Source organism: Anopheles marshallii, chromosome 2 (assembly GCF_943734725.1).
Source record: "Anopheles marshallii chromosome 2, idAnoMarsDA_429_01, whole genome shotgun sequence".
Classification (NCBI taxonomy): Eukaryota; Metazoa; Arthropoda; class Insecta; order Diptera; family Culicidae; genus Anopheles; species Anopheles marshallii.
This window is the reverse complement of record NC_071326.1, coordinates 44,876,125-44,893,656: the sequence shown is the minus strand read 5'-3', so window position 1 is coordinate 44,893,656 and position 17,532 is coordinate 44,876,125. Positions and strand designations below refer to the sequence as shown.

At 43.2% G+C, this 17,532-nt stretch overlaps 1 protein-coding gene across 1 annotated transcript in view; it reads right to left on the bottom strand.

Annotated features, from left to right (window-relative positions):
• The window catches only part of LOC128718023 (galactokinase-like), a 55,306-nt gene extending 42,649 nt beyond the window's left edge, over positions 1-12,657 (bottom strand). Inside the window, exon 1 of the mRNA XM_053811698.1 lies at positions 12,611-12,657. Coding sequence (XP_053667673.1) covers positions 12,611-12,657 — 47 coding nt within the window. The remainder of the gene's footprint in view (positions 1-12,610) is intronic.
• Between the last annotated feature and the right edge of the window lie 4,875 nt (positions 12,658-17,532).

Below are 17,532 nucleotides of genomic sequence, written 5' to 3'. Positions count from 1 at the left end.
TCTAATTCTCTCGCTAATGTTGCTCACGCAGCATCTGCTCTGTACTGTGTTATAGACGTATAACCTGCTCCAATGTTTTTTTGTGTTTAAAATCAAAATGTGCGAGAAGTGGCACATTATTTTTTTCAATAAACAATTCGGGAATTCTTTAGCATAACTAGGTTTATAAACTCTTTGCTATTTTACATGCTTATTGTATAAAAATATGTAAATGCTATTAACCTTTTTCAATTTTAGCTTCTGATTTATTGCAAAATTGGCAACAGGTTTGATGAACCAACAATAACGACACCTATGAACAGTTTATTCGAAATTAGAACACGGTTGTGATACCAGGGAAAATGAAAACAAAACTACGATCATTGCATACATTAGATGCAATAAGAAAAGCAACAATTTTAAAGGGATTAAGCATTTTGTGCGATTTAGTTTAGTGCGATACAAAATGGGGCAAAATAAAAGCTAAATGAGATGAGATTTTTTTTGTACCAAACAACTATTTAAAACGGAGTATGGATATGTTTTTATTTCGACGTGTTCTTCCTCATTTAGAAACCGCATGTGAAAAACCTGTTTGTTCGATTCGTCTCTAGCACCAAAACGATCGACAACCGAACAAAGCTACATTGCGGTGAGATGAGAGTTCTCGTCCCCGGTGAGAAGTTGATGCTATATCGGCATAGGATTTCACTTTTTGTTGATTTGCTGTTGCGAGTACCATTCCGTTCCGTTCCGTATCGTTGCACTGGCATGCGATTGCATTCCGGTGGATCAGATCATACTCGGCTCGGCTGCGTTGTACCGTCCTAACGCCGGGAACAGTCTGTGGGGTGAAAGCAAACATACGGTGAGCAGTGAGCGAGGTGTGAGAAGTGAAATCTTTCACCAACGTGCTCAGTCTCGCACACCAACCGTACCGAGCAAGATGAGGATAGGAAAGCGAATCTAAACAGAGGGAAAACTATACTATGCGACACATGCAACACAATTGCAACGAACATCGTGCTCAGTTACTCACATTAATTCAGTATATTTTTGAAACGCCATTCCAATTACATTGCATGTTATAATCTTTTGTAATTTTACTTTAGGCATCCACTTAACAAGATGCGTTTGGTCGTGGCCGTGAGGCTCTCGCTCTTTTTCCACAATAACATCACTCGATGGTAGGCAGATCGTACTTCTACTGTCCCTAGAGGAATACACAATTATATCCCGAAGGAGAACGATCAGTTCACTTTCATCTCGTTGCCTGCTGCGAGCCGAAAGGAAAACTGCTGTGAAAGTGGGTCAACCGAACGTAGCTCGGGGTTTTTTTTTCTTACCGGTCCCTACCGAAACCTTTTCCCTAACGAACTTGTCAACCTGGCGTGGGTACGCATACTCGCGTCAACTTTTCCCTTCTTGCCTGCTATTTTAAACTCCCCCCCACCTTAGCCGTGGGTCGTCGGTCATGTGCATCATCGTAAACATTCGAAACCCACTGACCCAGAGTCCCCAAAAAGTACGACCTGCAGCCTATTCTATGACGGCGTTCGCGCACCAAGGGTGGCGTGAAAAGTGCATTCATGTGCATTCAACCATGATCGCGGTCAGTGTCCGTGTGGTCTGCCAATGGCGGCGGGGTATCACCCCCGAATGGGAGGGAATGGAAAACGCAACGAACCCAGCTTACCAACGGTGATGTGCACCGTGTGGGGTTCGCTGAATGCTGCCTTCGTTTTTCTTCGTTTTGTATGGCTCGATGCATTGCACAGGGGGTACATCTCGCGTAGCTGCGAATCGTGCTGCAGTTAGTCCAACATTGATGCGATTTTTCCAGATTTCCCACAGCCAAATCGCTGTGATTCACGACTTTTCTCTGATTCTTGAGAGTCGATTGTTTGAATGGCTACGTGTTCTATTTTATTTTTTAAGGGGTTGAGCTCGATAAATATGCATGAACCACTTTGTTAGAAGCTGTTAAAGTGGGTGAAGTACGAGATGAATTGTATACTAACTTAAACCATGCAAACCGGTGCATTAAAGATTTAGATAAAGTTGCTCATTTGTTTTACTAGCTGGGTTCTAGATAATTTGTATGTCTCTTGGCCAAGGTCATGCGGATCAACAGTGTGCTAATATTGGTATAAAATTCTTTAAAAGTTTTGCACACCTTTGGAATTAATAACAAAGCAAACCATCCCACAACGCAACTTAAAAGCTTTTTTTACGTTCTCTGAAAGTACCTTAGACCTCACATTTAAACACGCAAGCTGTAGAAAGAAACTAGGGCACCAGAATGTGAAACTTTTAATCCATCATTAACGTGCCTGCTTGCCGGATTTGCATCCCAAAAAGCGAATGTGATGCGATTTTACGACTGCGTGCGCGCTGCCTGGTGCTTATTTACGAAAACAAAAATCGGCTCAAAACGTGTGCTTTAGTGTGTGCCGCTGCAAACTTTTCACCGTTTTGCTACAAATTTTATCATAAATACGGGAAAGGAAAAACAAAAGCAATGAAAACACACAGCAACACGCGCATACATAAAGAAAACATTCGTTTACATTTGCAAAAAAAGTTTCTCCCGGCGCACGAGATGGCATCATATTTGAGGTTCATTATTTCACCTACCCGGTGCTCCTGATCCATTCACCCAACTCCGCCGCCGTAGCGCCTGGCCGTGTACGAGGCTAATCTTCGCGAGAGCAGAAAAAGATGAACAGATCATTTTCCGAGCAAGACGACGGTTCGCCTACAAGGCCCCATTTTCCGGGGCCAACTTCCGAAGCGGCACCTTTCTCTGGCGCGGGCACTAAGTTCCAAGCAGATTATTTTTTTTCCATAACTTCACGCGAACAACCGGTGCGTACCGAGGATATGGCGTGCGTACACAATGGCAAAACGGATCATCGGATCATGGTACGACGTCTTGGGCGAGATGTTGTTTTTATTTGGTTGCACCCCATCGCCTACCACCCACCGACCCGGGTCTCCCCGGTTGATGATGCCACTCGGCATCACTCTTACTTTTACGTCATGGCGCATTTTATGACGGCTACCTGGTACAGATTTGTCTGGGGTTTTTTTTTTGGGGCACAGTAATAAGAAAAGAAGTAGCAGATACACATTAATGGTGGGTCTCTCTTGGCGAGTCAGTTGAAAGGCGAGTGGCCGTACGGTTGGCGATCGTCTCTTGACCCCGCTAAGAGTTGAGGATGGTTTTGCATCACGTTGGGATGGCATTGGATGGCTTCTTGAGCATTACAGCGGGAAGTAAAAACAAAGAAAAAAAAATTTTTCTTTTTATTAATTAGAGAAATTTCATTAACCTGGCTTTCATACTTACGGGGAGCTGTTACGATCCTCATTATTTCATCATACTTATGGCTTAGTCTTCAAGGTTGTTTATCATTGCATATTTGATTACACGAGAACATATTGGACAAATATGTTATTTCAAGAAATAAAGAATGTTTTCTTTTATATAATTTCTAAATTAATATTAACAAAATGAAATATAGTTGGATAGAGCCGGATGATTGAATAAGAATACCTCGAGCACTTCGTGGCATCCTACAGTACAGTGAAGTGAGCTTTTCTACGGAATGTCGATGTACTGGAACTCTTCCAAAAAGGAGGTAAAATGTTTGTACCTCTACCCGAATGATCAATTTTTTTTAACTGAACAATATCAATCTGTTGATCTTTCATCATTCCGACTCCAATTTCGACTTACTGTGTGCACGGATAGTGCTCAGAATGCAATCGATTTCTCACCATCAGCTTTCCCTCAATTTCAATTGCGGTATGGCGTTTTTTGTTCGCTTCATATGATTTATTAAGCCACTTTTAAATAACATCATGGAAACGTGCGTGCCGCTGGTCGTGGGTCGGCACGTGATGCGAAGCTTGAAGCGAAATGTTTACATCCGAAACAAAATGCCGCTAGTGAGTGAATGGAGAAGCAGCAACCGGTGGAAAACTGTTACTGTTTCATTCGCCCACCTTTTGCCAAGTGCCACAGTTCGACGTACATGAAGCCAACCTCAAAATGGCAAACAGATGAACGAATGGTTAATGTGGATCGCGTGAATAGTTCAATAGTAAGTTGTATATCTAGCACCATATGTGCTATGCCATGCAATGAAAATGCGATGATTCGCTCGGCCTTACGGCGGCGGACGCCATTCACAGGGCAAACTGACGATCGATCCCCCATACCGATCGATTGTTCGCGTGGCATTATGAGTGCGATGGACGGAAGACAACCACCACTATTGCATTAGCGATGTATTCGAACATAGCTGCTTTTTTGCTTGCTTTGCTGCTACCACGAATGTTTTGCGTCTTGACAAGAGACCTTGGCGTTGGGAAGGTGAGCTGTTTGAACTCGCTAACGTCACCAAACATCCGAAGACGAGATGTGTACGTTTGGTGCGGTTCGGTGTTAAATAGCCACCGAAACCTGTTTCTGGGGAATCGGTTGGAGCTTTAGCTTCGGTTAGCTCAGTGTTTTTCGGATCAATAAATTGACCGGTGAATGTTGGAACTCGGGTTTTTAGGCCGTTTATTGAATATTGCACTGTAAAAAACACCACCAGACATACGAGACAAGGGTTAAAATATGCATAATACAAAGATGACTGTCGCAGTCGTTCAGATCAACTTTCAATCAGTGTATGGCTTTTAAAAACGAATGAGCGAAGTTCGAAATATTAACCAAAAAAAAATCTAATTGTTGCGATGTATTTATGCTTATTTGGAGATCAATTGGAGTCACAACTCATGACCAATTTATATTAGTTATATATTTCTGCGTCCCGGAATAGGGATGAATCGTTATGAAACGGTTGATACTAAATCGCAAAATGTGGTACCTCCAAACGCTCATCATCTCCACACAAACAATGAACAAATAAAGTATGTAAAAAGTTAGTATTGCACCCAAAAATAAATGTTTTAATACAAAACACATTAAGGCTTTAACGCTTTAGACGTCAATGTCAAGATGTTCTTTCGAGGGTGCTTCGTTTGGGCAAACAAGACGCTTGAGGTAGTTCCGTTTGAATATGGCGATATCTGAAAACAGCTTGTTCGCAAAAAAAGTACTTTGGGTTCTGATACGATACTGCCTCAGGCACCTGAAATCGGTGTCAATGCGAAAACTTGCAGAAACCCCACTTTTGTTAGAACCGGACCGAAGTGGTGTGAAGGTGTTTGCTTCATTTCTTTCCTGCTCATTGATATTTCTTTAATCCCAGGAATGAAGCCGGTTTCGGAACCGTGGGCTAGATTTAACTTTACCCAATGCTGGAATTCCATCGACTCCGGCATAGACCAGTTGGAAGCGTTTTCCGTTTTCGCAATCCCGGTCTGCGACTGGTGAGAAAATTTTCCTCTGTTGTTTTTTTGTTGTTGTTGTCTTCCTCTATTGACGTTCCAAATTTGCACAATTCGGTACAATATGGGGTCAATCGGCATTAAGATTTCGATCGCTTGAGGCATGATTACATCACGGTCGTTTGTGCGACAGCGTTCTGGTGCGATTGGTGGTTTTTTTTTCTCCTCAGTTCAGTTATTTCACAGTGTGTTTTGTTACTTTGCCGGAAGCCATCGGTAATCGAATCAAATCGCAACACGGAATGGTCATTAACTAGCGTGTCAGATTCTATCTAGGGGTACTATTGAGTGTCGAGCACTAGAACTCTTTTTTATTTGTTTGATATTTCGTTCAAGTTGTTACACTGATTATATGATAATGTATTAATAATAAAAATGACTATAAGCTATATGTTCATCACAATATAACAAATTATTTTTAATTCATTAATTGTACTACAATAATGCCTTTTATACAAACATTAAATGAGCCGCGACGTTCGGTCTAATACACCAAAGGTTTTATATCGACTTCTGCTGCTGGAATTCACTTTTCAGCATTTTCTATTGTATGTCTAGTAAGCTTTTTGAGCTATGTCTTTAAATCTTGCAAGTTTTTGTTTTATGATAGACTGTTGGATCAAGAGCCTTGATTGCAATTTTGTTCAAGTATTCGAACGAATAATAAAGGCTATTATTTACCGGTAAGCAAAATAAAAATATGTTTTCAATTCTTTATTATAATCTATATTGAATTGATCTTCGTTTAAATTTTTTTCAAATGATATTTACTTGCATTTTAAACAACTGCGCGTATCCACTGCGAATAGTTAACATTTTCGGCATATAGTAGCAGCCGCACTTGGAAAACGGTCCTTATCAGACTGTCTTCCAGTGATGTAGTTTCAAATACTGTGCTCCAGGACACACCATGAAGGATTTACCTACACCGTCCCTGATGAGGCCACATCATCCCATCCAGGCTGCTACGAAAGTGCATGTTACTGTTTCCAGCCCGCTGTTACTACAACAATGATATAATTAATCAGACCCACAGAGCCAAACAGCAGCGCGGTGTTATAAGCCTAGCCCGATTCCAGTGCACGCTAGTGTTGGAGCCACTTGCAATCTGCAGCAAGCTAGATAAAGTGTCCATCATAATGTGAACGTGTGGGTTCACGTTCCATGATTTGCGCGAACGGAAGAAAACCGCGAATGTCCGGAACAGTGGAAGTGTCCCCTACACGCCATCGCCTTCTTCGGTCACTTTTTGCCTTATCGCCATCGGCCAGTGGCTATGCACACGCGAAGCATATTGGTCAAGGGACGAGCAGCAGGATGGGTGGTCCTGGTCAGCTGCGTGCATGTTAATCCGTTCCCAGTGGTCCATCTGCGTATTACGGCACACGCTGTGGAGGTGGCGAAAATAAATATGTTTATTATTAGTGCAAATCAGAAACTGTCGCAAGCAGGCAAGCTGGCAGGTTCATCCCCCCACAGCACAGCACCGGTGATCGTCGGGGGCTTTTTGACCAAAAATGTGCAAGCTTTCCGTACAGGGCGGCGCTGTGTTCGCCGCAGTTGAATCGCTCGTCAACAAGCATGTTTCAACATTCCCGTACACTGAGAGTTGGCGAGCGAGGAAGTGCGCTGGGGAGGCTTGCAGAATATGTGTCATTTGTACGGATATACGTTGGAAAATTGTGACACCACCAGATACCCGGACGTGTTTCAGTGCCACCATCCATCTCGATAGTCTTGAAATGTTCTGATGCGTTATGTTCATGTTTTTGAACGAGCAGCACGGGACACGAAGTTGACGGAGATACGCTGACCATTCGATCGCTTCCCACGCAGACCACCGACCGAACGGTCCATGTGACCCGACAAGTGTGTATGGACACGTGTAGTCGCTAGAAACTGAATAGCAGCCGAACTGATACGGCTTAATAACCATAACGAACACGAACGTTGCACAATTCATTTGTCCTAATCGTGTAGCTTTCGCACGGAACGAGCAGACCGATACAGCTCTGCGTGTCGCATGCAAATCAGATAAATCCCGAAGAATCGTCCGGAACGAAACAGGACAACTTTACGGCGAAAGCGAATTGAACATTTTTTTATTTATAAATCTTCTTAAAATTGAAGCGAGTTTGAAGCTGTGCAAAAGAGAAATTACAGGCTGTTGGACGCGCTGTGTTCGTGTTTTATATGCTGTAATGATAGGACCTGCCCCTTTTAAGCCTTCCTTACAGGAGGTCATCAGAACTATATCAAGCATATTTGTTGCCCATCAGTAACATTCACTGCCGTTACTGTGAAAAAAGCTTCAGCTGCTAGTTTTATTAATGGCAGGTATAGGTTTCGATTTGATCAACCGGTACATTTCTCATAGCCTAACAAGGCCCCAAAACTCATTCGCGGCGTATAGCAACATTTCCCTAACAACTAGCAAACGCTTGTTAATCAACTCATTGGAACATTTGGAAATCGCAATGGAAGATGGAACGGATGAATGTGGATATTTCGGGTGCGTTTCCCGGGCCCACCATAATGCCGGTTGATTGGTATGGAATTCTGGATCATTTTTTCCCCTCGAAGGTTTGAAATAAACCTCTACGGTTGAATTTGGTAGTACGTATTCATAAATGAGCGGGAAGGGAGAGGAGACACGTCCTCTCCGGGGAGCCTGCGTCAGCGGCAGAACGAGGCAACTCCCGTTGCGCTTTTCACTGCGACCACTAAGAGGCATGTTGATTTGAAGCCGAACAAGAGCAAGCCATGTTTGGTGGTAAGACTCATCTGATCCCATCGAGGGATACGCTCGGTCCCGGGCCCGCTTGCGGCTATCGTACGTTAAATGATTGGGGGAGGTGAACCAAATCACCTAGCTTTTTCCCACGGGCTCCTTTCAATCGCCGCACACGAAATATTGATGCCGGTACGGTTTCCCACCAATGTGTGGCCAGGGCATTTGGGCGGGTGGTCTCGGTTCGACATCAGTCTCCAACGATATGTGTTGTTTCAATAATTCGGCACATCGGAGCCCGTGGACCGTGATTTTCTCTCCGCTTGTGTACGGTTACACAATTCTGGGCGCTGTTTAAGCACTGTTTAACTGCTGTTTAAAGAGTGGGGTGAGACGCTTTAATTAGCCGACTGCTGGAATCCGCAGCCCATTCCCGTGCGCACTTCCCATCTGGCCGGTAATTGTTGGTGGTTGATTAATTGCCAATGCTCGTAATGACATCGCGTAAAAGCGGGATGTGGAGTGTACGCATCGTACCAAACGTCGTTAACACACGCATGGGAGAAGATTCTACCGGTGCCATCACCGCACCAGTTGAACGCTCACAAAACCGAGCGATAGTTTTTCGTAAAGCCTGCTGAACCACGGTTTAGATTGTAATTAATTGTGACAACCTTAAGAGGGTGCCCCGGGCTACGCACCGAGCTGCTGGCAACCGTCCCTCGACCGTGAGGCGAAACTGTAACTGCCGGGAATGCCGCGGGCCGTCCATTGTTACGCCTGTTTGCGTTATGTCAGGTTATTAAATTCGAGCGAAAGTGTTGTCACCGAATGGAGAAGACTTGCCTAATGGAGTTGCATTAATATAATTTTGCAAGAAACCGTACGCTTCTAGCACGTGGCACCGTGGATTGGTTTAAATTGAATTTTGAAATTCAAACATCAGCAATGGGTTAGGTACCTGCGTACACGTGGCCATTAGATGCTCGCTACTAATGAAGCTGGCAAACGAGCCGGGTTGAAAAAGCACTCACTAAAGAGAGCGGATTTTTTAATGCGTCAAAAGGGACAAAGCCGGAAGTGCAGCTTACCTTTGTGAATAGCTTGCCGTTAGGAGTAGAAAACATTAGTGTAACAGTATACGTGGCTTATTGCGATGATACTTCCTGCTTAACAAAACTGAGCATGCTTTTTTTTTACTTTGCTGCGAAACATTTCTTCAATTTTTCTTACCGCAACGCTAATCTCGTACACTGTTGACTTGTTATTCGTTGACTTGCCTTTGACGGTTAACGTTCATGCGTTTGCATTTTATTTACTATCCCAGTTTTCGCATTCGAAATTTCTCAAAGCGTTTACCATATTACCTTTCTTCGAATCAGAACAATTTGGCATCCAGTGCTGCGGCGGAACATCTTCTCCCGTCGCCTGGAAATACATCGACATGATCGACATTTCGGACGATTTATGTCTACCATCCATTCGATCCAATGCTACCGTCTGCACATGGCGCTGTTTGTTATTCCAATCCAGTCACGTCGCATCGATTTGAGAGTGTGATTTAAGCGAATGCCGCCAAGATTTGTCCGCCCGGGGTCGAGTGTTTAGACAAACGGTGGCTCACAGACAAAAGACAGATATGCGCGGTTAACACAGACGTGTGGAACCAGTGCCGAATGATTGCGTACCGTCCTGGGGTGAATAATACTTTGCACAGGTGACATTGCAAACGCATTCCAATCGGTTTGTTTTATTGCTTGTCTTTCGTCGATATGGCCGACTTGGTGTATCTTATGAGTTTTGGGCAATTAATTGCCCTGTTTCTCTGTTTATTGGAGTGGAGTATTTTTTTTTATTAACGCTATGTTACATAAACGGAATATAAAATGAACCGATTATTCACTTTGAGTTTCAAAGAAAAGCAAGATTTTCAAAGCATTTGGTGTTATCACCTTGAGCGACACATATTGTTCGTATTGGTATCTCCTGCCTTTAATATAATATCCGGACACGACCGTCTACGGCCACATTATTAGAAACCGGTTGCAATGAATAAAAAACCGTATGCATTTCGTTTGGACCTGGTTGCGGTATCACTTGTCCTAGTAGCTATACTGTCGGGTAACGTCACGCTCTTTCAACACATTTACACCAATCCGGAAATGGATTGGCTTGTGTGTGCGTGGTAGTGGAATATATACACAAAAAAAAGATTGTTTCTTTACCCACAATAACTACGAACACACCACGTTGTACGCGGGCAACGATAAACGTTTGACGTTTGACCATTAAAAATAACTCGCGCGCCAACGCGGATTTGTGCGACCGGAATGCAAATGTGCAGCTGCATTGTTGTTCGCTGTTCCGCCAGTGTCCGACGGTAAACTGGTGAGCAATAAAATCTTCTATGATTCGACCCAGTTTTCGAGCAGGCAGTCACATCTCGCGTCTAGTGGCGAAAACAAGGCTACTTTGATTTTGTTTGTATTTTTTTTTCAATGTTATCGTTAAAAACACATTTATTAGTTCCATTTATGGTACAATCCATGTTATAAACTATCCAAAGCTAATTAAGAAGAAGTTTTGAAGGTGTGTAGGCTCACTATGTTTTATGTATCTTACTATGTGTACCGGTTTACAGTTTTCTAGATATCGATAAACACGCATTGTATCATTAGATTTTTCATTTTATTCTTTTATTTTCTTTCCCATACATTTTTGAATGCTGCTTTATGGAGCGAACTTTTCACGGAAAAAACGCAGCCGACTGTGTGCTTCTGGCCAGGTGTATAAATATTAAGTTTAAAGAAGACGAGTTTAGAGGGTGCATCTATAAATAATATTTTTAAAATGTTGTAAAGTAATCATCATTTCAAAATGTATAACAATAGAACTAGCCATGAGTCTTTAAAGTGCAAAAGAAATAAGTAGCAATAATGTTCTACGAGTTTAGTTTCGAACATTGCCGAGAACATGATCTCGAAGGTGGATCAAAGTTTCAAGAAATAATAGTTAGAGTCTTATCCTTAGTATAAGTCCTACAGGTCGACCCTACATTTTAAACGTCAAAAAATCTCGGGATGAATTCAAATATGTACGGGAAACTTTCAAAAACTTCAGGACGGATTCAACGAGCTGTACGATGAAATCAGTATCACACAGCGAATTAGACTCGACAGGCTCCGGTGGGTTGGTCATTTCATGCGAATGATACCGGACAACCTAGCCCGTAATGTCATTTTAGCTCTGAATTCGTCATATTCTACAGTGCTTCCCTGGTTGTGTTAAGTTGGGTAGTAACGTATTTTCTGTGTATTCTGATCAAGTAAACAAAATTGAATAAATAATTGAACATGTTGTACTCTATTGCCTACAGGGCGTTCTATGGTATCGTGTCTTGACAACCAGACTATCAATACTGAAGGTTGTAAATAGTGTTTGGTCTGGGTATGGTGGCCTGCAACAACGATTGACGAATCGGGTATGGTAGTTTAGCAAGCATGAGTTGAGTAAGCTATTACATAGTATGGATGACTTAACAGCTCGATGTTCGAGAAAAGCATGGTCAATCTTGCAGCAAATTCTCCTGTGTACACAAATACTTTGCTTCATAATTCAACGTGTGCTTTATTTTAACACCTACTGTTGTAAAGGGAAATCAATTGGCCACATAACAATTGTAATGCTGCTTCAAACTCTAGCTGTGTAAATTTGTTTGTTTGTTTGTTCATTCAAAACTATTTGTGAACTATGAGAGATTAACTTCATGATCGGTTGCGTACTTCGCACTTTAATGTACCAGTGCAACATCGCGACTGTGTTGCTAGTTTCAGTTCCACTGCTCGAACGCAACCGAGGCTCATCCGTGAGAACAACTCAATCAATCATGAAAATCCAATTATTTTGCCGCGCAACGAAACGAAATGACTTCTTTCCCGAGCTGCATGTTGTGCTGTGCGTATCATGTCTCCCTAGAGCGTTGTGCGAATGATACGCGAATTAGTGGCAAATTATTCCACACCATGCACACGGCTGTGAGCTGGCTGTAGCGCATCTTCCGCTACCAGTGGAGGTGAACGATGGAAGCACCGGAGTAAAAGAAAAAAAGAATCGGTAACCAAACGAACTGCAAACAAATCGCAATCCTATCCTCTAGTTATGCTGTTTGGGGTCAAGTTTGGTGTGTTATGATGTCGGCTCAGCCCCATGCACATACACCAATTCCAATTCTCCAATGCATGCCAAACTAATGCAATCAACAGCCAACTGACCAGTGACGCGCATGGCCGAGCAAATGCTGCCGCCACGAACGGGGGTTTCAACTGGCTCTTAATTAGCCTTTTCCGGTGTAGCACTTCCGCGGTTGACACGGCGTGTATGGAAGTTCGTACCGTGCGTGACCCGACGATGGATGGAAGGATTTAGAATCTTCAGAGGATTTGTGCCTCACTGTTCCCTCTAACCACCTTTCTTCACCGCCAGCGTTCAACTTACCAGATCGTCGGATCATCACGTTCGTCATTGGCAAGGTTTTCGGACATATTCGTACCTCCGAGCGGCAACTCTGGGGGACGACTGAGCATGAAATTCATGGGCCTTCGTGCCGGACGAAAAGGGATTGATTATTCAACCGGTTCGGTAGTGACCAAATGCTGGGCACAGCAGAGAACGCGGTACTCCGTTATTGTTTATTCTGTGGCCCGCAAGGTACCCTTTCGCTTTGCCGAGTTGCCCCGACGCTAATGACATTCCGACCCCAAGCCGCGCCAATACGCTGCGGATGCATCCTGGAAGCCTGCCTACGGGGTTGATTGTGTCAATATTGGTATCTAACTCGCGAAATTTGTGGCCTCGTGTACGTTTTCCAGAACAGATCGCGAACGGCCATCGAGCCGATCGATAGCGGAAGTAAATTTGATTGCGCACCTAAAATGTGTGTGCGGGATGGAGCGTGTTTGATTTGCGCACCCGGCGGCACATTCCGGGCGAACAATTTACTGCGTCACGCAATGGTGGTGCTCCGGATTCAATTAGCTTTCTTCTTTCAGGGTGTAGAGTTTTGTACGATCCACTGACGCTGGGGGAGATTTATTAGCTGATACACAGATGAATGTTTGTAAATCAGAGCGAGAGTAACAAGGTAGAGAGAAGGGCAGAGGGAGGGAGAGCGTAGGTGGTAAAGGTTTTGAGGTTAACCCATTATTTGGAATTTGAACCGTTTACATGAAGCACAGCTTGTAACATAATGACATCGTGTGTGTGTTTAATTTTCTGTGACAATAGTACATGCTGCAATATCTTTGGGGAATCTTTACGGATCTGGTCATCACGTTTAAGCGCGGAGGGAAATTGAGGATGACTATTTTACGCACGCACTGCAAGCGACTCCAATAGAAGAGAAGGAAGGGTTCTTTAGTGTGATAAATTAAAGTTGTCTAATGTAATGTTTTCTCTACATCTGAGATAAATATCTGAAGTCTCTATAACACAAAACTTAATAAGCTTATCTTATTCTTTTTCAGATTCTATCTACAGAGCGATTTGAATGAGTGTGGTGCCAATCCTGTTCAAAAGAAAACATTTGTAAGTATGACTGTGCCTTCGTTGACAACCTTGAACGTCTCTCTGAGCATACATTTCTACCAGCGCTATATTTGTGATATTATCAGCACATCAATGAGTGCGAAACAAGAAAACCCTATAAGCATGATTCAATCTACCGAGTAGATGCTTCATCCGATTACGTACCGTATTGTTAGCTTTGACAGCAAAGTGTCACCCGAAACGTTCGGTTGGGTTGGCCATTCCACACCATTTAACAATGACGTAATTGTAAATAGTTTGCGCAAGTTTACTCAAGACCTCATTCAATCATCAGCTTCTTCCTGGTTAGCATGGTCTGGAGCTCTGGCGATCCTGTACGCAAGGGAGTACTTTCCCTTAAAAATCATTTTTCAAAAATAATTCGATTAAAAAAAAAACTTCCTAAAATAACAGATCCATCAGTAGGACATTATGGCTACTTGTACACAACAACACATCAGTTTATCAGCATCATCCATGTTTTCCTTTTTTTTTTTTCTTCGTCGCCGACCGATGTGCTATCGTGCGTGACCCGTCAACCTTGAGTTGATCGATTCCGGAACCCCACCCAATGCTGCAGTTTGCAGTAAAACTAAGCGCAATGTTTACATGTTCCTTTCTATGTCACGTGTCAAACGAGCGCTTTGAAACGCGTGGCTCAAAAAGAAGCGCGTGTTCCGGATCATTCGTGCTAAGCTTCCGGGGCTCTGCTCCTCCGAATGATGGGGTTCGATCGTCATTATTCGCAGTTGGCGGGAAGGTGACAAGCTGTACAGCAACGCATGAACCGCATCGAACCATTACACCGTTCGCGATCAGATGAAACCGATATGGGACAACGGCGAGGCCATGAAGCCCGTGCGGGACCGGTGTAGCATGTGAAGCTAATTTTTCATGGCAGGCTACAAGCACTGAAGCCCCGCAGCGGAACGGTGGAAGGTGACCGGATAGACGAGTGGGGAAGAGTTAGTGTAGTGGGTTTTTGGGACAAGTGGTACACATTTTTTGGGGACATTCATTGCAGTGCAAAAGTGAGCATGAAATTGGTTTTGACGCACACGCATTGAGTGTGCTTTTGTAGTGGAATTAAATGATTTGACGTTTTTGGGATGTACGATGAAGAAAAATGTTTATATTCAGTTGTCTAAAAATATAGAATTTTTTTATATGATTAAAATTTTGTACAACATAACATATGGCATATCTTTCTTCGAACTACCTGAAAGCCATTTTCGACACTATTTTCGGTTAAGAAAAGAAGATCGTTGTAATAGAGGTTTTTCGTCGACATGGTTCTGGTTTGTTTTTCGTAAATGCTCAATATTTGTAATATAATCAAACACCTGCCGATTGGTTTCGAAAATCAAGCTTTAACACTTCAAGGTCGAGGTCGAAAGCGGAAATTGAATCGATTAACGCCGCACGTTGTACACCGTTACAAAGACAACGCTTCCGGTGGCACGATCCAATTTTCCACCGATTTTCCCTCCCTTTCGCAAACGCCCTGTTTCTTTCACATACATGATCGTCTTTTTTTCCTTGGCAAAGCAACCGATGCCAATGCTGCGTGCAAACAGCCTCATTTCGCAGCATCACCGTAACCATGCCACGGCACGAAAATTGCCACCGCTAGGTGAGAACCCAAAATAGTTATGTGCCCAACAGTGTCGGGTATTCCAAATTTCGCGCCCCACCGACCGGTAGCCCCAGGAAAAGTGTCCAATTAATTGATCAATTTTTCAAATCCCTTCAACCGCGAATGATGCTTTCTGTGGCCTGGCACCGAACCGGACCCGGGTTGGCATTGTGTTGGCCGATTGGCCAACAGAGAGAGAGAGAGATGGAGAGAGAGAGAACGGGCATGAAATAGCCGTGTAGCTGCCTAATTCGGCACCGAACGATGGTGGTTTTGTTGGTCGCACATAAAACCGCTGCCGGTACATTTGTGGTGTTTTACCATTTATTAGCACCTGCTGGGTTTTTCTTTCCTCTCGGCTTAGCTGCTTAGAACGGGATACGAAATTGTAAATTCGAGCCTCGATCGCGTTTGCGAATGGTTGGCTATTGATATCTTTATTAGAAGGGTTGGTCGGTTAGCTGCAAACGATAATGTCATCATTTCGTTTTATTACCCCCTTGGCTAGTGTATAATGGTTTAATGTTATCGGAATGTGTGGGATGCGATGGAAGGCTTTTTTTTTAGAAAACGGTTGGAAAAACGTTTTTTTAATTGCATCCATCGTTACAAAATAGAAATAAAATCTTGATAAAATCTTCTTAAGCAGATTATAGCAATATTAAGGAAAGCTTAAGCCTTAACTCGTTAACGAGGAATCTGTACATGGTGAATATAAAAAAAAACATCTGTTTTTAGTGGAAATGTGATCACTATTGGTGTGCAATAGCAGCATAATTGGAGGTCATTTAAGCACGGAAAATAGAATAAAATCACCTTTACACCAACAACACAGTCATCACTTGCGTGCTTAAACGTCCAAACAGCGTTTTTCTTTGTGAAGCTTCTTGGACTTTAGAACAAATCCTTCCATTCTCGAAGGTCTCGATATGGAACCGGCCAGACGAAGGTATCTTTTGATCCTTCCCGACAGCCAACAACATACAATGTCTTCTTTCACAACACATCGCCGGCGCAATGAACGATGCCACCCTGTTTATGAAGTTATAATCGTTACATAAAGACGTTTCTGCTCCAGTGAAGAGTTCCCTCATCGGTGGTGCAGCGTTCGGGAAAACAATTCGTAATTGAACCATTAAGTCACCTCTTTTCTTCCCTCGATGATGCTTTTCTAGCGCGTCCAGTTTGAGGAGTAAATTGTGTAAGAGTAATCGACTGTTTTTTTTTTTGTTACAAACGAGGCAATCGTCTCGCGCAAGATCGTTTGTGGTGGGCTATCTTTCCTTGACCACCGGGCCACAAATGGGTCCTCACAGTTTCACACTTCACGTATGAGGAAAAATAATGCCAAAGAACCACCACTATTGTAAAGTACACTCATACGCTTCGTTCCTCTATTTTCTTTGTGTTGTTCAATCAACCCTTTTGCATGTCTTCCTTTTTCACGACAAGTTTGCTCCACTTATTGCTCATATCTTTATTGCTCGCTCGCATTTATGATCGTGTGCACATATATACGAGATGCGCACTAAGATCTTCCTGGCATGGTTGTTTAGAAAATTTAATGTAACTTCTCGCACTCGCTGTAGTTCTGCTCTATAATGAGATGCATGATACAACTATCGTGATCGTATCGTGATCCATACTTTCACCACGCGACGCTTTTTTGTGTACGATCCGGCAAACTTCCACAACTTCGCGTTCGTTATGTTTGGATGTGTTTAGTGCCCGGTGATGTACGGAAAATGTTCAACCCGACCGATCCCCTTCCTAATCGGAAACAACCGGTTTCCGGCTACCATTTCTTTCGTAACCAATCTCCATCCCATAGCAATCCCATCTTTCTGGTTCGTTTCGTAGCAAATCGGTTGCATTTGAACTGGGAAGTTGAATGGCTCCCAAAAATGAAGCTTTCTATGCGTTATGCTTTGTGCAAACTTTCAACAATCGCAACCCTAAACGAAACTTGGCACAATAAGCCGTAAGTGGCATATCAACACTCCTGCATAGATGTAACAACGAAACACAAATCCTTTGGAGATTTGTTTTTAATTACAACCACCCCAACTGAAGCACCGAACCTTCAAGCTGAGTGGTGGCTTTTGAAGAGCTAAACTTATCTGCTGCTGCGTTTTCGAAACACTGCCGTGCAGCTAGCCATCATGCCTCGTACCGCATCGTTGTTGCAGCTCAGCGT